Below are 23430 nucleotides of genomic sequence, written 5' to 3' on the forward strand. Positions count from 1 at the left end.
TTCCATGCACATTTTATCAAAACACAAAATAAAGAAATCTCCGTTTAAGAGGGAAATCAACATTCTGTCTCACACAGTGCTTCATGCATATGGAAGGCTCCGTTTACCTTTGTTGTCCAGGGTACCGGTTAGGAGAATACATGCTCGGATCACTGTTAGCTGGTGCCATGTTACTCTGACCAGGAGGACCCATGCTGCTTTCAGGACCCATGCCATGCTCTGGTCTGAAATACAGCAGTACATTGTGTTCCAGAGTGCACTTGGTTTTCACAAGCTTAGAATTTTGACTACTCTGAACTCTCACGGCTTGAAAATAGCTTGTAGGTTTTTGGGCGCACTGAAATTATAACTAAATTCTGTATACAAAGGCGTATATGTGAGAAACAGTTATGTACAGACCAAACAAACTTTTGCTGAATGATATTTTTAAACCGACCTTGAGATTTCAGAGCATAAAATGCTATTCATACAGACGCGACAATATGCATCGTTATTTTGTTAGTGGGTGTAAACCTGTATTTCAGAAGCATATATATTACACGGCCCACGGTAGAGGCCGTGTAGTTATGGTTCAATTGCTAATCCCATAGGAAGAGCACTTTTTGGGTGGCTTATAACTTCGCTCCCCCTGGACTAAAACACACAAAACTTTGCAAAAAAATGTATATGGCCCACTCTGAATTTCTTTGCAAAGTTTGGTGAGGTTTGTCCGGGGGGGAGGGGGGGCAAAGTTATAGGGGGAGGTCCCAAAATTTCTTTTTTTTCCCATAGACTGAATGGGGAAAAACCTTTGCTCACGCCTACAGCCCTAACCGCTGGATGGATTTTCACCAAGTTTGCGGCAGGAGAAGCGGCTTGGTCGCGAAAGCGTGCTTTTGTAAATTTGGTGAAAAATCTATCCGCTTGTTTTTTTTTTTTAAAACAACCAAAAAGTAGGTCACAAAAAATTAGTGACATCTATGTCTGCTCCACGGACACATTTCCCTGTTCGCTCTGTGGACAGGACACCGATTGGTTAATCGGCTTGCGTCATGTCTGCTGTCATGCAACGTGTTCGCCGATTGGATGGTGAAGTGCGTCGGATTTTTGGAAACGTCTGCCATCTTTGATTCGCGGACATTGCGGTAAAAACATATTAAAAAACACAACATTACACTTGTCAAACTTATCAAATAATCTCGGGAGGTGAGTGGTGATGAGGATGGGATGGGATATGTCTGCAAGAAGCAAAAAAAAAAACGGATGTTTTTTGCAGCGAAAGTCCGAACAGTTTGGATGTTCGCGAAGAGTCCTGAAAAGTTTGCGAACACCTCAGCATTACAGGGTTGGTGAAATGCAGTTCTTGGATGGCTTATAACTTTGGCGCCACTTAATGGAACTGCATGAAATGTTGCATGTATATTTCTGACCCGATTCTGAGTGAGTATGCAGGGTTTGGTGGGATTCTGTCATGAGGGGGCAAAATTAGAGGAGGGGTCCCAAAATAATGTAAAGGCTTATAAATGAGGTGCCATTTGACGAATCTACACTTAATTTGGGAAATTGATAATAGATCTAGATATACATGGCTTTGCGTAGTTTGGTGGGATTTTGTGAAGAGGGAGCAAAATTAGAGGGGGGTCCAAAAATAATGTAAGGGCTTATAAATTAGGTGCCATTTGACGAATCTACACTTCATTTGGCAAACTGATAATAGATCTAGATATACATGGCTTTGCGAAGTTTGGTGAGATTATGTCAAGAGATAGCAAAATTAGAGGGGGTCCCAAAATATTGTAAAGGCTTACAAATGTGGTGCCATTTGACAAATCTACACAAAGGTTTGCAAAAGGATTATAGAGCTAGATATAGACGTTTTTGTAAGGTCTGAATGGATTTTGTCAAGTGGGGGCCAGGTTATATGACGATTGTATGTGCATACATGTGACACTTTAAAAAATAGCGGTATACCTTTAGTGACTGAGGGGTAGCCTGTGGCCATGGGCAGTGGCCAGATTGTCCGGGTCATGGAATAAGGTCATGATCCGGACAATCTGGCTACTGGCCATGACCACAAGGGACAAAACATAGGATTAAAGTAGCCATGTCCACCTGGGACTGGCTTTGTGGTAAAGATATTCGAAATTAGGATAGACCTGAAAGGGAAGAAAAATTTGCTTGTGGCAATATGGTCATAGGGTTCTCTTTTTGCCTTCTGCAGGCTGCGATGGAAAGCGAAGAGAGGCCCTGTATGGAACCCTCGCTTTACTTTTCCATGGTGGCCATCTTGGAAAATCCTCTTTTTTAGCACCCCGGGTTCCCGCTTTGGGAACCTAGGGTGCTAATGGCCTTCACCCCCCGCCCCCCATTTCAGGGGGTGGAAGGGGGGGGAAATAATGGTCCAGAGACCTCTTTATCCACCCTCGCTTCGCTTGGGCTGCCGGGCCGGTATCCACCGTTCTAGTCCCTGGAACGGAGGATGAACGCCACAATATTCCCATTAGCATAACACAAAATACAAAGGAAAATGCTGGAAAATCTTATTGAGTATGTACTTTACTGGGAAATATAAAGTAGATGGAGTCTAAACATTTTTTTTTTAGTTCCATTTTTTTTAACTATGAAAGGTGGTTCCTAAAGGAATATGTATTTTGTTGTTTTTGAATGTATTTTCTTTGGCAGGAGAGCTGAGAATGAAAGGTGGGGAGGGAAATGAGGGAAGAGGAACCAAACACTAATATGAAGGGGCAGGTGGACAAGGGAAAATGTTGCACGTGTGTTATTTCTAAGGTAGGGGGCAGGGTTTCTCATGCTCCTTGATTAAAGCAGTGGTGGTGGCTCTTGGGGAGGAGGGATGGCATTAGCTGATGCCATTTTAAGATAAATAGCAGTTTTGCTAAAATATGTACTGTGTACTAGATTGTTAATGTATAATGAGTTGGAATAGGTGTTGGAGCGGTGCAAGGGAAATTTTGAAGTTGAACGTTCCTAGATCAGTAGAAAATGCAGTTCTGAACTGTCCGCGAAGCAGAGATCTTATCGTGAAGTGCGGACGGGTTCTCGGACACGTCGTCATGCCACACGCCAGCGTATGGTCATGTGGCAATGTCCGGAAGGTCCGCTATGAAGTAAATGTTCGTAGACGTCTATGGATGCAAAACTAGTTGAATTAGTTGCAAAAAGTGTATAGAAGTGTTAAAAATGATTCCAGAAGCTGGGAAATGGCAGAGTTTTAAGGTGACACTTTGTAAATGGGACACAAATATTGCTATATTGGGTAAGTATGATATTAGTAAGTTGTAGGAAAATAAATACCATGCACTAGTAAAAACCCATGACATTCACTGAAAAAACTTTGTTAAAGGAATGTTATGGTTTGAAGTAAAATCGAAAACCCCCCAAAATTCGCCAGTTATGGTAAGCTTAACAACCATAACTCGCGCCACCACCGTGCACTGCTAAGACTAACACCCAGGACATCAAAGATGACATCACAAATGTCATTGATGACATCACATATCTGGGCCACTTGTTTTTGTTTATTGACATATATAGGCCAGGTGGTTTTGTTCAATGGCAGTCAGAATAATAAAATTGAAAAAAGTGCTATATATCTATACGTTAACCTTGTCATATGTTCTTTAAGTACTTTTCTTAGGGTTTGGTCTCAGCTCATGGTGCACATACATGGGGAAATGAGCAGACCTCAAAGACAATTAATTTGTATACATGAAGATAACCTTTAATGTCATTAACATTTTCTGATGATGCAGTTTTTCATCCTTACTTTAGTTTCCCTGTATGTGCCTCTGATTTGTATGCATTGTGGTTCTTCATATGTATTGTTTGTACCAGCACAAGTGCTGTCTTGAATTGTTAGCTAGTTATTTCATGTTTAAAATTACTCAAAACTCGGATACGGTAGCATTCATTATTGTACTATCCAAAATTACAAGACTATAAATAGTGTACTTCTATGGTGCATGGAGCAGTCGTTGCCTATGTTTATATATGATTAGGTTTCTGTATTAATGACGATACTCCAATACAATATTAGATTAGTACATTCTTTAATAGATTTAGTTCATGATGTGTCTCCCGATCACCCATGACATCTTGTTACCAACAATATAAACACAACTCCTTGTAGGGACTTTTCATCAATTTATTTCACATGTGATGTCATCAATGACATTTGTGATGTCATCTTTGATGTCCTGGGTGTTAGTCTTAGCAGTGCGCGGTGGCGGCGCGAGTTATGGTTGTTTAGCTTATCATAACTGGTGAATTTCTGGGGTTTTTCGATTTTACTTGAAACCATAACGTCCCTTTAACAAAGTTTTTTCATTGAATATCTATCACACAACAGAGTACAGTCCTCTCAAACAAGATTTGTTGCTGGCGTACCACAGAGTAGCAGGAAACGGTACCATATATAGTGAGGGGGGAACAGTGCTGAGACAGGATCTGGGGTGCTCAAAGTGGGTGGGTAGTAAAGGGTGGTTGTTAGGGAGACAATAGACTGAGTGGGGTTGTGGGGTGTATCTTAGAGGTGTGAAAGGGGTGCTCAAATGCATGAAAGAGGGAGTGGGTCTGTCTTGGTGTGGATCAGGGCACAGCTAACCCCCGAGTGTGTGGATACCTTTGATGGATAATATTTTCAGGTACATTTGTGCATCATGTATGTACAGGTGGAGGTGGATGTCGTACTTTGCAAGGAGCATTACCCTGGGGGCTACACATGTGGAGGCTGAAAATGACGGGAGAGAGGAGGCATCCGTTTGAGACTCCACGACTGATAGTTAGAGGTGGGAACCCGGTGGTATCCATCTGGACAAACTGATGGTGGTCTTTTAGAGAGGAGGTGAAACAGGGATACTGATGAAGGTTTGATGGTCTACTTTTTCAAAGGCTTTAGAGGTATCGAGGAGTACCAGAAAGCAGGGTTGCACATCATCAAGGATGTGGAGTGCATAGTCTACCACTTGGATAACGGGGGAGACTGCTGAATCTGAAGTCTGATTGATAAGTCTTTACGAGGTCAATGGCATTGATGTGTGCTTTACGTTGGGTGGCAAGGGCTCTGTAAAGGGTATTGTAGTTGCATTGGTTTTAAGGGTCTAGCATTGGTTTCTTGATCATAGGGAGGAATTGTCTAGTTTTGAGGATTGGGTGGGTATGTGCCATAATTGAGATGCCAGTGGTTTGAGGCCTACTAGCTCATTTACACCAATCCATATCATCTGAATTGCCATGAACAAGAGACAACAATTCTAATGTTATACTTCCACATTACTGGAAAGGGAAGACCTGTAGCCTTGATGAAAAAATGTATTTGCTTTTAAACCAACTATTAGTATTTCATGTTTAACAATAGTAGCTTGGAATTGTCACACAGAATCACATGATTGCTACATGCAGCTAACAGGTTCTACAATGCTTAGGGTTTCAAAACCAATGAATTATTCGTATACATTTGCAGTAAACAACAAAAGCTACAAAAAGGTACAAAACATATTGTAAAATACAGGCGAGGGGAAAATGGCAAATTACGCAGGTATGCTGTGGGCAGTAGGGTAGTCATATCCTTTATTTTACCCTTTACTCTGAACCCCGTCTATTAATTATTTTCTGCATTTCGTATAACACCAATGTGTGAACTCTGGCCAGTTCAAAACACGCTGAAAGTTGACAAGGGCACAGAAGGGAGCATGGAAGTTAAGATATGATGAGAGGAAGGAAAGGAATACAGCTCAGGCGAGGGGAAGCAAAGACAACACAAAAAGAAATGGGAGCGAAGATCAGGAGAGAGTGGGAAAAGGGTCCAACAGTGCTAGATGGAAGTGAAGCTTTAAATACTTAATGATTTGTACAGCACCAATATGTCAGACAGACATGCTTTCATAAACTGAAAATTCGGAGAGGAACAAAACCAACAAAATAATACAGTAACTGCAGCTGCAGAGGTTGGTGTGCATCTGGGGGTGTAAGCAGGGCCCGACTAATTTACTCAGGCTGAGAATCTTGAGGGTTAATATTTTCTTACAGTTGGGGGAATGCGCACTTGAATTGGTGGTTATATTAACCCACAATTTATCTCAACATTTATGGAAAGGTTTCATGATGCCCTGCTTTTTAAACAGCGCCGAGACAACGTAAGTGGCAATAGTGCGCGGTACAAGACCCAGTAGCATGGATATATTACCTTAACATATTACTCTTGCAACAACCCTACATTAAACCAGTTTCTCAGTTCACATCTATAGTGTGTGGCAAGTTAACATGCAGATTGTGGATATTCTGTGAGGAAAGCAGGCTTTGATTATGGAGGAATACATTTTCTCTATCCATTTAAGGAACTGAACTAAAGCAAGGTTAGGAGAAGTGTACTGAGAGATGTATGAACATGCGACCAAGAGAAACCCATCCCTTGTCAGCAATGAAGTGTTCAGAATAAAGGAGGTCAGGGAGAAGACTAGGCAGGTACAGGCAAAGAGAGCAATGATGAGAGACCAGTGGCTTTGGAGCATCCCGAACCACAGGCGGAAACCACAGAATGAGGAGACCTGCTGCAGCACCCAACTTCAGAGAAAGTGGTGGTATAGGAAGCATTCCATCAGCAGACAGCACAAGAACCTGTTATATGAAGCAGCCAAACATATATCTGCAGGATGCAGGCAAGCTCAGAGACACCCAACCACACAGTCCAACTAAACAGAAGGCATGACCGACTGAGGGAGGTTGTGAACCCAAAATGGGAGACACTGAGATCGGAGGCAATTCAAGGGTTACTGTCCCTGGAGCAGATGTGAAAGAGAGCTACAAACCACAGACATAGATGTGGAGTGACAGGACCAGAGAGGGAGAACCAGCCCCAATGGAAAGGCCCATTCCCCAGGTGAACAGAAACCAATCTGTATGGGAGTCAAGGGAAACAGGGGCCAAAAGATAACCAGGAGACCATTGTGCTGCATTCCGGGAGAGAGCCCAACTGCAGTGAACCCCATGAAGATAAGGAACTGAGTCACTGTACTGTTGGGGGCAAAGGTTGAGGAGATAATTTAGGGAGAAAATCTCATATGATACATTCTGGGATATAAAGGCAAATCCCAAGTACCGACGAAAGAAAAGAACGAATATAAGGGAGAGAGCACAAGAGCAATACGCCACATTTTGACACTTAACTCTGGTGAAAAGAAAACGTTGCGCATAGAAGAGCAAGATGCTCCATTCTGCGACGCAGACAGTTCCCTAAGCTTCCGAAAAGCACAAAGAAGAACACTGAACCCGGTACTCTAATGAATAATAAAGTCCTGTGGCAAAGAGCGAGACATTCTGTGAGACAAATAAAACAATAAGTGTCAGACATCCAAGAAAGGGATATTTTGACAGGCTACTCTATAGCAAAGAAGAGTCTAGTAGTATAGAAAATGAGTAAGATGCTATATTTGCATTTCATTCCGTGTCTCTGGTGGAGTTGTGGAGAGTATTGACGAAGCAGAAGATCCCTCAGTGCTTTATTACTATATTCTCACTTCTCTACTCTGACACGGAACCTTGTGTCTGATTTGGTCCGGGAGGTGAACAGACAACCTTCTTCAGAGTAGGCTTGGGTGTCAGGCAGGTGCGAGTCCTGGCCCCACTATTATTTCACATCTATATTCAGGAGATTATAGATGTGTTACTAAATGGGCGCCAGGACTGCCCTAAATTGGCCTCAACCAGGTTCCCGGCATTGTTTTATGCGGATGACGCTGTCCTGATTGCTACTACGCCCCAGGGTCTTAAGCTTTCCCTATCTGTTTTATTGAAGAAGTGCAAAGACCTTGGCCTTAAAGGGATGGTCTAGTAAAAATTTGTATTTAAAAAATAGATAGGCCACATAAAAAAAAAAATACTAGCATCCTCCGTTTTAAAACTTCCTATGTAAAATTTTGAGCTATTCAAGCTCAAAATTCAAAAAAGCAAGCACAGGGGCGCAGCCATTTTGTGAAATGGAGGCCCTCCTGTGCTGGCTTTTGCGGCACTAATGAAGGAAAAGCCAGCCAGCTGTAGTAAACAAAGTCTACCGCTGGGTGGCTTTCCCTTCATTAGTGCCAGGACCCGGAGGACGCGGACCGGAGACCAGAGCAGGAAAGCTGCAGCTGAATCTCGGTAAGTGCTATTTATTTTTTTTACAAAAAATAAGCACTAGCTGCGGTTTTTTTCTAAGTTTTCCGGGCTGGAGGAGCCCGGAAAACTTAGAAATAAAACCACAGCTTTAAAAACGTATTTATGTTTGCGGTCGCTTTTGAAGCGACCGCAAACATAAATGCAACGTTATTGTGTTGGAAAACGCTGCGGTTTTTCTTTCCAAGTTTCTCAGGCTCCTCCAGCTCGGAGGAGCCTGAGAAACTTGGAAAGAAAAATCGCTGCATTTTCCAACACAACCGCGTGTGTTTCTGCCTGCTGTGGCTATCACTTTGGGTCTCCGGTGCTCCCCCAGGGGCGCCATGTTTACATGCCGTGTAGTGTTTCTACCTGCAGCTGATTTCCCATTTGGGGCTCTCGGGCTCCCCGTAGGGAGCCCGAGAGCCCCAAATGGGAAATGCTAAATGCTGCGTTGTCTGCCTAAATCTGCTTTCCCATTTGGGGCTCTCGGGCTCACCGTGGGGAGCCCGAGAGCCCCAAATGGGAAAGCAGATTCAGGCAGACACAACGCGGTTGTTTTCCGCAATGCCGCGTTGCGTCTGCTTGAATCTGCTTTTCCATTTGGGGCTCTCGGGCTCCCCGTGGGGAGCCCGAGAGCCCCAAATGGAAAAGCAGATTCAGGCAGACAACGCGGTTGTGTTGGAAAACGCTGCGGTTTTTCTTTCCAAGTTTCTCAGGCTCCTCCGAGCCGGAGGAGCCTGAGAAACTTGGAAAGAAAAACCGCAGCGTTTTCCAACACAATAACGTTGTATTTATGTTTGCGGTCGCTTCAAAAGCGACCGCAAACATAAATACAACGTTTTTAAAGCTGTGGTTTTATTTCTAAGTTTTCCGGGCTCCTCCAGCCCGGAAAACTTAGAAAAAAAACCGCAGCTAGTGCTTATTTTTTGTAAAAAAAAATAAATAGCACTTACCGAGATTCAGCTGCAGCTTTCCTGCTCTGGTCTCCGGTCCGCGTCCTCAGAGTCCTGGCCTTAATGAAGGGAAAGCCACCCAGCGGTAGACTTTGTTTACTACAGCTGGCTGGCTTTTCCTTCATTAGTGCCGCAAAAGCCAGCACAGGAGGGCCTCCATTTCACAAAATGGCTGCGCCCCTGTGCTTGCTTTTTTGAATTTTGAGCTTGAATAGCTCAAAATTTTACATAGGAAGTTTTAAAACGGAGGATGCTAGTATTTTTTTTTTATGTGGCCCATCTATTTTTTAAATAAAAATGTTTACTAGACCATCCCTTTAATGTAAACGCATCTAAACCCAAGTCAATGTTCTATTTACCAAATCAAAGAAAGCATATCTCTATAAATCTGATGATGGAGGAAGAACCAATTGAGCAGGTTAATAGATTTGACTACCTTGAATTAAGATTCCAGAGATGCTCAGGATGGAAGCACCGGACCAGCAGGGAGGCCCTTACATTGGAAAGATTTAGCAGCTCCATTTGATCCTTTTTTACTCGTTATGGTAGTGGTGCTTTATCACCAGCAGTGGAACTGCATCAGAAGCCAGCTCCGTCAGCAGCACTTAATGGAGCAGAACTCTGGGGGTTTGCGAATGTGTAGAGGTTGCTTGTCAGGGAGAACCATTTTATGAAAAAAACGATTACCATTACCCGCGAGCGCACAAACTGCCCTCGCCCATTTAGAACATGGCACCATCACTTTGTCTGCAAAAATAATATTTAGAACAGTATTTTTTTGGGTAAGAATGTGGACTCAAAAGCATGGGACCACCTTCTGCTCGATGCCTCGAGACTAACGCTGGGCCTGGAGTACTTGGAACAGGAGGCTGGTTTTAAGGCATATTTAGATGTAATTACGCCAGCTTATGAAAGATCACTGTACGCAAGGTTTAGACTAGGAATTTTGCCCATCACTGCCTTTACGCACAGATGGAAGGGCTAATTCTGATAAATGCCCAATGTGCGGTGATGGCAATAAGACAGTCTCTCCTCTTCTACTCTGTAAGGCGACCCTGTGGATAAAACAGAGGTATTTGAGATCTATCTTGCTGGAGGCTTGTATCTATACACTTGGCCCCGCTCAACTATTTCTAAGCCAATGTTCTAATCCTTCAGTAATGTGTGCTGTCGGTTATTTGCATAGAGCATGGCTGCAGAGGAGGAAGATGCTAATAAAATGTGCTGAGGCTATATTCTGAAATTAATAAGTATCTTACACTGCGAGCATAGCTCTCCTAGCATTTGTTTTTATTTGTCATTAAGGTTTAGCTAACACGGTTTCTCATGTACCAACGTGATGATATGGAAGGTCTCATTTTTTTTTTAAACTTTTCTATTGTAATATTATATATTTCATGATGTTTTGAACCCGGTGACTTTTTTTGGCGACTAAAGGTTGTTGAACCGCATATCCTGTGACAGAAAACCTTAACTATCAGGCAACTTGGAAAGATCATTTTCACATCCTGCAGAGTAAATTGAATCCAGCATAAGAAAGAAGGTCAGGATAACATATCTGGGAGACTGAGAACAACCACTAAGACACCAAAGACAGATAAAGAGAATTTGAAATTATATTGGAGGAAAGAACCTCCAAGAGAAAGAATACAAGACCAAGCTCAGGGAGAGAGACAGTTCCAAAATGCAAATACGAGTCGAGAACAATGACCCAATACGGACAAAGTTAATAAATCTCTGAACTTTACTTTTATATTCAAGCATTTTCTGGGACAAAACTTCACAAGCCGTACTTTGCTTTAACTGGTCCTTCCTAATGGAGACTTGCATACATATGTATTCTGCTAAGTAGCTTTAAAGGTAGAACACCCTTTGTACCATGTTTGCCCTTTTTTATGTTGGACTTCATCTAGTATGTGAGCAGAAGAGGCAAATGGGACTTTTTCTAATAACCTACTGTGCAGACCTCAGAGACTACTCACCTCCTGTCATAACCTGGACCATAAGGATACTGCTGCCGCTGTCCCATGGCCAAGTTCGACATGCCTCCCGAGGGAGCCTGGCTGTACATGTCTTGTATTCCGCTGTTGGGTATTTGGCCAGAAGGGAGGTAGGGCTCACTATTTCCAGACACTGAAATAGACAAGTGGAAAGATTATTCATCAATCTGTACATAAAGTGATGTCTTTGGGGAAAATGATCAGGTGAGATTCAATTAGCTAAAGTATCACAGTTGTATGGCTCTATGAAGCATCAACTGTATGAATAAAAATAATTGTTATAGTAATAATCATCTTGTACGGTCAGGCTAAGGAGTAGGCATGAAGTAGCTGTTCACCCATACTGGCACATAGTAAATCTGTGGCGTCGGAAATGGTGGGGCAGTGTATGTCGCAGGCCAGGAAAATCAAACCATTTCTCACTATCATTTATTTTTACATTTATTAAATGCACAAAAAGGTATCGAGGCGCTGTTACAACCAGTTACACTTATGTTATAAAGGGGGTACACAAACAAAGGTCAGGTGGCTTAGGTGAACAGCCAGGTTGTCAGTGCCTTTTTGAAAGTCCGCTAGGATGGTTCCGCTCTTAGGTGTGGTGGGAGAGAGCTCCATCGGTTGGCTGCCGCAGAAGGGAAACTCGCACCCTTACTTTTTGCCCATTTGTATTTAGGTGGGACTACTCTGTGGGTGTATGCCCGTTTTACAGGCCTGGTAGATTGGGCCTTCAAAAATCTGCGCAATAGTTAGAGCGGGGCAGAGTTGGATAGGCATCTATGTGTGATACGCTTTAAAGATAATACTTTCCTTGATAGGCAGCCAATGTGAGTTTCTTCTTGCCTCAGAGAATAAAGTATGCATATTCATTAGCACCCGGCACGCGCAGCTGAACAGGAATACTGTGTGGTGATTGGCTCATTTGCGAGCCATACCACACGGTATTCCCGCCCACGCCGTGCGTGCCGGCTACTCTGTTCCCGGCGAGGGGCGTGGCAGCCCCTCAGCCAATGAGGAGGCTCGAAACGGGGCAATCCCCGCTCCGAGCCTCCCCATGACTGGAGGCTTCCTTCGTCCTCCGCCTGGGACGCAGGTAAGATTTTCTTTTTTTTCCCCCAGTCTTTCCTCCCTCCTCCCTCCCCACCCCACTTACCGTCTATCCCGCGGTCTCCGGCGGGGGACGATGGAAAACTACAGCCGTGTGGAGACTCGGAGCGGGGCCATCCCCGCTCCAAGCCTCCACAAGGCTGGAGTGTTCCATCGTCCCCCGCCGGAGACCGCGGCACGTTTTTTCTTCCTCCCCATCCCCTCCCTTCTGTCCTCCCGACCCCACTTACCTCCTTTTTTCTTCTGGTCTCGGGAGCGAACGTGTTGGGAACACTTCTGTTCCCAGCGCGTCTGCTCCCGATGGCCGCCATGGAAAGGGAAAACGGACTATGTTTTCCCTTTCCATGGCGGCGGCCATTTATTTTGCCGTTTTTTTTTTTCTGTTCCGAAACGTGTTTCGGAACAGAAAAAAATGCAATTAGTACCCCGGTCTAACGGGCCGGGGTACTAATGGCAATAAGCCACTCGGTGGCGGGCCAATAACGCCCCGAAGTAATGCCCCGGGGGGACCGTTATAACTCGCCCCGGGGGCATTACCTGGGGTGGTATTGGCCCGCCACCTCATGGCTTATTGCCACAATATCACATGATACATTACGGATACAATCACAAACGGGAAAGTATATTGAGGAGGGATGCTGGTTTTACACATGAACTGTCAAACAGCTTACATTTGCACTGAGAAATGTTATGTATTTCCGTCAACTGAAGAAAATGAAAACGTCAATCCAAAATGTGCACACATGGATAAGTGTGCATCTGAAATATAGCAATAAAACAGACCGACTAATGCACAAGCCTGTACATTTGTTTCCCATAGCAGTAGGTTAAGAATACATAACATTTCAATCTGTACACTCTGTTGAACGGGTTAGCCATTCAGCTTCATAGTCTGTATCTCACAATGGTGAGTTCCCAACTGGGAGGTAGGTGGTCAGACCTCCCACCCCCCTACCTATAAAATAGTGACCATGCCTAAAATATAAACATTGTGAACCTCGCCCAACACAACCTTTTGATGAGACCACAGTAGTAACACATGGTCAAATACTTTACCCATCCAGAGGTGTGTGTGAAGGAAGAATTGTGATTGAGAGCTAGACTCCTGCAATGACAAATTACATTTACATAGATTGACAACAACATATTGCCTATGTGCAATAGAAGTTCCCAAAGCGTATGGAGACAAAGACTGAAGCTAAGCTTTAAACTACCAAAATGAAAAATGTTGCTCAACGCCTCGTTTCTGGAAGCATGAATACTTACAGCAGAGTGCACTACTGCACAACTAGCTACCACGGAATAATTATCAATGGAGCCTGAGCATGTGTTTTTCAGATCCATAAATGGCACAACCCATTGCTGTCAAATGGAGAGCAGCAGATGCCCAAATCTACAAACTGATTTGCACTTAAAAAAAAACTCCCATGACCCTGCACCAGGGACTATGATAATGGGAGTTGTAGTCCAAAATATCTGGAGAGCCAAAGGGTTGCATACTCCAGCTGCAGAGCCTGAAGGTCTAGCAGGAAACCATTGGCAATGTTTGTAAGTTGCATAGAAGATTAAGTTCAATTCAAACTACATTTATGTCTAACCATCATCACCAGGGATGGATTTTCAAAAACGGTGTCCATCATAAGCAATCCTGGTCTCACCGATAGATGTTATGGGTCCACTATGACTGATTACCTGACGAAAAGGCAGGTGCAGAAAATGTGTGGGTTCTTTAAATGTTTCTGTTCAAACCAGATTTGTGAACTTATTCTGCTTTTTCCTTGATCTGCTATTGGAAATTGATTGCAAGGTATGAAATGACTTGACCCCATTTATGGATACTTTCAATCCTTTGTTGTACAAGTTATATTACGGTACTACATGTAGTTTCATGCTCTTGCACAATTGGAAGTGTTATATGTATGTTTGTTAATGCACATACACTTGAGTCATTATGGTCCGAGTAGATGCAATATGTAGCAATTGGCATTTTGATCCTTCTCGATCCACGTGATCACCCTACAATTTACTTGAGTGCTTACAAATGTAACAAACGTACAAATCTAATAAGGCTCATTTTGTGGTTTCTCCCATTGTTTGTACCCTACGAAACCACTATGAAGACTAAGAAGGGGTCCCATTTAGAGGCATTAGTGACGAGATATAACTTTGAAAGAACACAAAGTTTGGGAATGGGATTGCTGATCACACGTATGAACAGGGGATAAAATATCCGCAGTGAGATAAATCTTTAATGACGTTGCCTCACATGCCACCTGTCTTAAATTAGAAGTGCAAGTTGCAAAATCGAAATGAGTTAAGATCTGGCTGGCTCCCTCTTGGCTTAACACAGATTGGGGTTCACCTATGGGATCCAATTGAAATGCTGTGGCAAAACATCAGGTAGTCCTTGGCCACGGAATTCACTTATTGTAACACAATGTGAACAGTGGTTTTTCAACCGTTTATGAAGTTTAGAACAGGCCTGACGTCCTTCCTTCAAGGAACTTATGCAAACAAAGTGCCTTCCTCCGCCCACCCATCTGTTCAAGAAATTCTTGTTTTTTTAATCTAAAATGTTCCGAGTCTTTTCCGATAGCCCAAAATGTCTCTCCTCGCTAGCGATAATCAGTGCACATTGTGAGACAATATTTGTGAAATATAATGCTTTTCAGGAGTGCTGTTTTTCCTCTAGTATTTCAGGTGTGCTGGATCATCGCTATTTAAAGTGAACTTGTGACCTTCACACACAATTTACAGATCAATGTTTAAGAAAAGGATCAATTTGTGGACAAGGTGAGAAGAAGTGACATTGTTAGACCGGCGCTACACTGGGGTGTACCTTTTCTCATGCCGGCAAATGGGTCTTTATTTGGTTCATACGGCATCCTTCCCATCATGTCTGTCATGCCCATTCCAGGCTGGTAGGGTGCATTTGGGGTCATGGAGTTCCGCTTTGGATATGGAGTGTCGCCCGCATCAGAGAAGGGGTCTTGAACGCTCACCGCACTGTTTCTATAGAGAATGAACAAAACAAAAACAAGAATCATGTGTGATGCAGGGAAACTGAACACGAACAAAAAATGGCCTGTACGTTTATCAAGTTTTATCATCATCATTGTATGGCCCAGCATGGAACGTTTCAAAGATTTTAATTTCTGCCAAGTTTAAAAGAGACCAGCTTCATTTTTCAAACACTTTACAATATAAAAAGCTAACCAAACAAGTGTTAATGCAGAACTCCTTATAATAAATGCTTCACAACTGTACCATAACAAACCTACAAATTCTGCACATCATAGCCCGCACAGTGGAATGTTTTGAGCTCTTCAAAAAAGTGGGTGTGCGAAGGAAGAGTTTGATACACACATCAGCATGTTCAGGCTAATGTCCACCTACATCCGCCAGAAAGGTGTCCATTGGGCCTAGGAAGAAGGCTGACTGAGCTGACCGAGCGCAACCGGCGCCCTATCCGCTTTGCAGTTGGAGCCAATATCCTGGAGGGCCTTAGCTTCGACTACGATATCAAGATAGCCTCTATATGACCGCGAATAATATCTTACTAAAACCAGGTACCGCAACCGATTTGTCCTCAGAGGCACCTGCCCCAATTGTGAACTTCATGCTGCACTGTTTGCGCCCAGAGTAGTGCTGTTGCCGAGCCTCTGACCCAGATTGCCACAACGGCTATTGCTTTCACTGTGCCTCTTACCATAGCCGGTGACCCGGTCGACCGCTTGCCGCTATACCCATCTACCCTGCCCATGTACTTGCCTATGCACCTGCTCTGATTAGCTAACCGCGTACTTTGCCTATGTATCTGCCTATGCACTTGCTTTGATTAGCTAACCACGTACCTTGCCTATGTACTTGCACTTGCCTGCCCATATACCTGCCTATGCACCTGCTCTGATTAGCTAACCACGTACCTTGCCTATGTACTTGCACTTGCCTGCCCATATACCTGCCTATGCACCTGCTCTGATTAGCTAACCACGTACCTTGCCTATGTACTTGCCCTTGCCTGCCCATATACCTGCCTCTGTACTTGCCTATGCACCTGCTCTGATTAGCTAACCCCGTACTTTGCCCAGGTACTTGCCAATGTCTGCCTATGTACTTGCCTAGGCACCTGCCCTGATTAGCCAACCACGTACACTGGCCACGCGCCTGCCTAGACGCCTGCACACATACCTTGCCCTCAATTGGTCCTATTAGCCAACTACGCAATCTGCCCGATTGCCTTGCAGTGCTGTCTACCTGCCGCCCGAGTCATCCCCCATGGACTGCACCCCACTGGCTTCTACCCATTGCTGCATCTCTCCACACCATATATGCACTTCATCTATACCACACCCCCTTCAGCTACACTACCCTAGATCATGTATCTTCCCACTATTTACACCATCCTACTGAGGACAATACTAAACCTAATCAGCACCATCAACCCCATTATGGCACACACAATGCACCTAGTAAACTCTGCACCCCACTGTATCAAACACCCTAGCCTGACGACCTGGGACACTCTACCTTGCAGTCCGATCCACAGAAACCTCAGACTACGCGCTAGACTTCCGAAAATCTATGAACCCCTAGCTAAACGACCCCACAACAACTATGTTACTATCCGTCATCACCTCCAGCTCAATATTCGCATCTCTCATGACATCATATACAAACACCCTCACAGTCAACTCCCCCCCCATTAGAACCTAACCAGACTAGCACTAAAGGAGCACTAATAAATGCCCGATCAATGGTGGCGAATGCCACAGAAATAGCAGACCTCCTCCAATCTGTCAAGCTGGACTTCCTTGCCATAAACGAATCGTTGTTACACCCAGCAGCAGGCCCAGCGATCATGCTAGCCATACCCCAGGACTTTACCCTACTCAGAATTGACCATACCAAATCCTGTGGCGGAGGCCTGGCCATAATAGCCAAAACGAGCCTAGCCCTAAGACTTATCACATCACAAACAGTAGTGGACTCCTGCGAGTCTCTTACTGCTAAATTGACTATCTCAGACACCAAGTCCCTAAAAATATTTCTGATATACAGACCAGACCCTCCCCCTGCCCCCGGCCCGCTTGGTTCCTTCAACAACATCCTCTCTGATAACCTTAAAAACTAATCTCAATGCCTCCTCCTGGGAGACCTTAATCTAGGACATAATGACCCTACTGACCAAAATGCTATGCAAATTAATGACTCCCTCAAGGAACTTGGGTTTACTCAAAAAGTCACAGACCCAACCCACATTAAAAGTTAGGTCCCTTGATTGGATTGCAGATCTCAACTGCCAGGTATCCATTACTTCTACCACACCTCAGCTCTGGTCCGATCACTACCTGATTGCCTTTGGCACAACGCGATCCCCCCCTTGTCACTAGCATAGCCCCAGCCATCCTTACCAGAAACAAAAGTAATATCACAGCCGAAAATCTAATTCCTCTGATCCTTCCCACTCTGAACTTACTCACTGACCACTCAGACCCACGTACTTTGGTGGAAGAGTACAATAAAATAATGTTATCCTCCAAAGACACCATAGTGCCACTCAAACTCCGAAAAAGCAAATCCAAAAAGCGTCTTAACACTTGGTTCACTCCCCACTTGAAAGCTATCAGACTTGATAAGCGGAAGCACAAACAAATATGGAGACTAGACCCCTCTACCGCTAACAAAAATATCCTCAGCAAAATATCCACACACTACAAAAAAGATTACTCTCTCCAAACAAACCTCATACAATCTGGGCATTTCCCAAGCCAATTCTAACACTAAAGAGCTGTTCACCATTCTTAAAGAGTTAGAAACACCCATCCAACCCCCAGACAAAGTCTGAAGAATAAAGACTGGTGTACCAGCATCCAGTCTGCTCTATCGAATAAAATAACATCTCTCCAAGTTAAGATTAATAATAAAAAAGACACTCCTCCTGACCAGTAAGCCTAACACAACACCCAAGCCGCAGCAGACAACCAACCTACCCTGCACGTCACACATACCCTTCAATTTCAAGAAAGTATCTATCCTAGAAGTTGAAAAAACCATCCTTACCATCAAACCCCAACTGCCACAGAGACCCATGCTCAGCTAAGATGCTGCCCGCGGCCTATCACCATTCATCTCCAAACTCAAACACCTCTTTCACCACAGGCACTGTCCCCAACAACTTGAAACAGTTGTGGGTCCTCCAGCTACTCAAAAAACAAACCCTCGACCCGTCCATCCCCACCAACTATCGCCAAATCACCACAGTCCCGATTTTGCTCAAGATCCTAGACTGAATGGTCTACATCCAAATCCTACAATATTTGGAAAGTAATCACCTCCTGCGGGTACGACAATCGGGTTTCAGACCACAACATGGAACTGAGACTGTGCTTGTAGACCTCAAGGCTCAAATAGACTCACTGAGAGACGAGGGCAAGGCAGCCCTATTGCTACTGCTTGATCTCTCCGCTGCATTCGACTTAGTTGACCACAAGACCCTCTGCAATCATCTAGACTCTGCAGCAAACTTCTCACTAGAGGCGATAGGCTGGATCAAATCCTTACTCGACAATAGAACCATGCGTGTCTTCTCACCTCTAGCAGCTGCAGACCCCATACCCATCACATGCGGTGTGCCACGAGGCTCTTGTGCATCACCCACCCTGTACAACATTTTCACGAAGCCCCTTTTTGATGATCTAGATGGCCTGGGTATCACCTACACTAATTATGCCGATGATACCCAGATTCTCATCCCGTTGACTGGACATTATGATAAGGATTTGGCCTTTGTGAATAGAGTGTACCTGAATGATGACAAAACGGAACTCCTCATCCTCGGTACTCCCGCCCACCTAACTAGACTAGGACAAAATTACGCCAACTTCATAATAGACAAAAACAATATTAAAGTAGCCAAAGAGGTCAAAACCTTAAGCGTCTACCTGGATTCCACACTCTCCTTTGGCAAACAGGTCAACGCCATGGCTTCATCCACAGCCTATACCTGCAAGCTAATCAGAGCGACTAAGCCATTTCTATCCTCCAATAACTGCATCACCCTAGCAAGAGCCCTTGTCTTATCCAAATTGGACTATTGTAATGCCTTATACTTGGGTAGTAACAAATACATAATCAATAAAATTCAGATCTTACAAAATAATGCTTTGAGAGCCGCCTTACGTTTCCCTAAGAAAGCCCATATTTCCGACCTTAGAAGATCTAATAACTGGCTTTCCACTAAAGACAACATTTTCCTCAAAACTGTCTCCTTGACACACAAATGCCTCCATTTCACTGCTCCACAATATCTTACAGCTGGATTCACTAGACAACACTCCAACCGCCCTACTAGATCAGCCAACGTTAACCTCCTACTGGTGCCCAGATTCAAACACATCAAGACCGGAGGAAGCAGCTTCCCGGTCAATGCTGCCCAATACTGGAACTCCCTTCCTCCTCCATTGAGGGAAAACGCACCCTACTTACGCTTCAGGATAAATCTCATCCACTGGCTCAAGGAAAATGACCACTGACAGGTTCTCATTCCTACCGCCCTGACTAGCATCACTGCATGCTCTGTACATATGTATATTACTCTTACTCCTGTTATCTATGCTGCCTCACCGTTATGTAATTTGTGTCCCACATCTGTAAACATTTGTAAATTTTGCCATGTGTTATTTCATGTCTGACCACGCACAGCAATGTAACCAAAGCTGAACAATCCTCTTGTTGCTGCTTGCGTCCGGCGCGCACTATAAACAAACAAACAAATAAATTTTAATCTGGGCGTTAATGTTGAAGACTAGGCAAGCATGGTAAGTCAAATTGATGGAGTGAAAGCAGGTCATTTTTTTAAATCCACTCCTGAGACGCACGGTTCTCTTCAACGGTGGAGAGTCAACCAAAGCAATTGATTTAAGAGGAGCACCAACCAACTAATGTGTTTTGCTTTTATTACTGTGCACTAAAATGCCACAATAATAACAGTGCAAGATTAAACTTGAAGGCTTTCCTGGTGGTTAATCTAAATCTAAGAGTGTAAAATCACCCCTGTGCTTGGTGCACAGGTGTTCAGCTGGCTCAGACGTGGAGAAACCTGCAGCCTACAGACTCGAGAACATATTTGTGCTTGCAGACAACTTTGATGACTGCGGAAGCATCCAGATGCAGTTTAGTTTGAAATGTGTAGATGTATATTCAAGACAAAATGCTGAAACAGAAAGCCACAAAAACAGTTTGGTTATTACTTTCCATTAAACTTCTTGGTTCATAAAGAACTCCAAGGTTCCATGAAGTGAGGCCAGGTGGTGTCCTAAAGGAGTGCCAGCACATGAAAGGTGTGCAGCGCCCCTGCACTCTTCTTGCCCCTTCCACCTGCTTGCACCTTTGTGTTGTATACCACATGCTGTATGCCCTTCTGGCTGCCACTGTTTGACACTAAAGCGCGACCCATGAGCTATAACTAAAGGGTGTGTCAGCCAAGTCTACGAAGCCCCATTGGATGACACTATACCCACGATGCCCCACTGCCGTTGTGCGCTATAAAAAATTCAAATTCAAATAAATAAAAAATTAAAATAAATGGCATCACACATGATCCAAAACTAATAGCGCCACTAAACCTCCACCTAAGGCAAGACAAAGCAGCCAAAGGATATCTCGTCTCCACAATGCCCCCTCTACCCCTGTACACAATCTATAATAACAATTATAATTCCGGATTCGGACATAAAACTGCAAGAGAATTCTGGTCTGAATATTCTTTATTTTTAGGGTTAACCTTTTCTATAAAATTAGGTATAGTGCAACTGTGAAGCAGACCCTTCAGAAATAATCTCAGTGTCATGTTATAGGTACTTCTGTTTCGACAGGTGATACTAAAGTTAAATATACATCCAAATATGTTGGTATAAGAACATCATACATATTTTGTAACATACAGCCATGGTTAAATAACCACATACCTGTTACCAGGCATCGGTTGCATATGCCCATGTGGTGTGGATGCTGGTGTCGGGGGCTTCAGGTCACCGGGCATTTCAGCCATGGAATTACTGCCAGTAGATTGAGGCGTATGCGGACCTTGCAACGATCCAGAATTAGCTGATTTAATAGGAAAAAAGCATAATATAGATTATAAATTAGATCTCGAAATATTCTTTCATGCCATCCAAAAGAGAAAAACAGCACTTTCTTTGCATCCATCAATGGAAATTGATAGGTATCGTAAAAATGCCTCCAACCCTGCGGAAATAAGCTACAAGAATTGAAAATGTCGGCAATTCAAATGCTCTAAAACGGTCACTTCTCTGTCAAACTAAAAAGTGAAATGCATAGAGAGCATGGACTGTGCTGGGCCCAGTAATCGTGCCTACAGAGAATGCTGGTTATAGGAGGTCGCTTTGCCAGGAGGCATGCCCCAAGTACGTACCATGAACAAACTGAATACCCTAAAATAGACTATTCTCATGCCCTCATGGTGTCCACAAATTAGTGATGTTATATGCGAGTTAGTATCGATGCCATTTGGGACGACGATGTTGTGAAGTGTGGCGGGAGTACGCTAGTTAAGTTGCAAACTTTCACTGGTGAAATTCAGTGGATTGTAGGTTATTTGCTTTAGCCGCAATGTCTCTTGAACTACTACAGTGTTTCTCCAGCAAATTGAAAAGCTTTTTCTAACAGACAGTTAATCATAACTTTACCAACTTTGTTTTAGTGAATTCGTGTTTTTAAATAGTCAATATGTGCCCATGCCCATCAGCCACAACATTACGTGCCTCACGGTCACTCCCTGCCCAGCAGTCTCTGCACCTGCTCACGGGCCATGCCTCAGGCACAGTGGCCAGTTCTGCAGTACCTTTTGGGAAGGGGGTGAGGCCATAGCAGTGAATATTGCCATGCCGCATCACACTGAAAATCCCTGCAGTGCCCATTGGGGCATAGATAGGGACAATGCCAAAGGCCATGCAACATGAACAATGGCTCTCGCCGCCATCCCCAACAAACACGGTGATGAGAGCCTTGCCTAAGCGTAGGTCTACGTCAATATGACCCTTCTATGCAATGCTCAAGTAGTCTGAGCTCAGGACATGGGCGTTCGAAATGTCCAGGCAGTGACCCCACGCCCTGGGGCTCGGTTGCTACGGCTGTTGACTTTCGGAGTTTTCCTTTCGCACAAGTTGAATGTGGAAATTATTATTTTTTTTTTACAGCTCTTCCACCCAATAACTTTGCCCCATGATAGAAATTCACAAAACTTGCAAAAAATGTTCAAATCAGGCTAAATACACGTTTCCTGTAGTTCTGTCCACGTGGGCCAAAGTTATAATTCACCTAATAGTGTACTCTTATACTTGGTTTTGAAGGGCATGCCAAAATGTGTATGACCCTACCCCGCACGTTCAAGATCTGCCCTCATATCCGAAAAAACAAGCAAAATAATGTGAATATTGTGCCGTTTAGGGGTCTGATACAAAGAGATTTCAAAACGTTCTCCAGCACAGGATCTGCTGAGCAGTCTCCAGTGGGCCGGATCAGGCATTATTGCTATTAGCACCCTGGGGTGCAGACATCAAAGTATTTTGTTTGAATGAACTGGGCCTAGCGGCGTCCCATTGATTCAAACAAAATTCTAACTAAAGATGGCCGCCATGGATCAGGAAGACATTGCTCCAGCGCCACTCTTCCATTTCCATGGCGACCACTGATCCGAGCAACCTGATTGGTTGCTTACCCTGCCCAGGCTGCTAATACATTTTTTAGCCTGACAGTTCTGGATTCCGATATTAATGTTTTTAGCAATGGAAATCTATATCCATCTTTTTCTTTTCACACATGTTTTATTAGAGCGGATGGATTTTCACCAAACTAAGCAAAGCAAGTTCCTTGACCCAAAGGCCTACTTCTCGTCCCAAGATCGGAGTTAATCCATTCAGCATTTTTTGCTGTAGGCGAGAGCAAATGCTTTCTATGGAGTTTGCATTGAACATCACAAGACTTTAAAAAAAACAATCTGAAGTGAGTTGAACATTTTTTGGGGAAAGACTCACAAAATCACCTTTTTAATATGAAGTTCAACTTAACCTTCGCTACAGAGGTGCTATCGCTGCCTCTATCAAGACTACTCAGACAAGGCATTGGTGTCAATTAATTTGGGCTAGAGAGGGTGGATGAACAATGGCGATTTGAAGTGTTCTATTTGGAAATGTTTACCCTATAACAAAAACATTACATTT

General features: G+C 43.8%; 1 protein-coding gene across 4 annotated transcripts in view; it reads right to left on the minus strand.

The window, feature by feature from the left end:
* The window catches only part of ARID1B (AT-rich interaction domain 1B), a 1170625-nt gene that overhangs the window by 29893 nt on the left and 1117302 nt on the right, over positions 1-23430 (minus strand). For all 4 annotated transcript variants that reach the window (XM_069607734.1, XM_069607732.1, XM_069607733.1 and 1 more), the window contains 4 exons: positions 21157-21295; positions 15027-15199; positions 11066-11216; positions 108-224 (listed from right to left, as the gene is read on the minus strand). In XM_069607734.1, the coding sequence (XP_069463835.1) occupies positions 108-224; positions 11066-11216; positions 15027-15199; positions 21157-21295 (580 nt within the window). The remainder of the gene's footprint in view (positions 1-107; positions 225-11065; positions 11217-15026; positions 15200-21156; positions 21296-23430) is intronic.

Source organism: Ambystoma mexicanum, chromosome 4q (genome assembly GCF_040938575.1).
Source record: "Ambystoma mexicanum isolate Mex_15411 chromosome 4q, UKY_AmexF1_1, whole genome shotgun sequence".
Lineage (NCBI taxonomy): Eukaryota > Metazoa > Chordata > Amphibia > Caudata > Ambystomatidae > Ambystoma > Ambystoma mexicanum.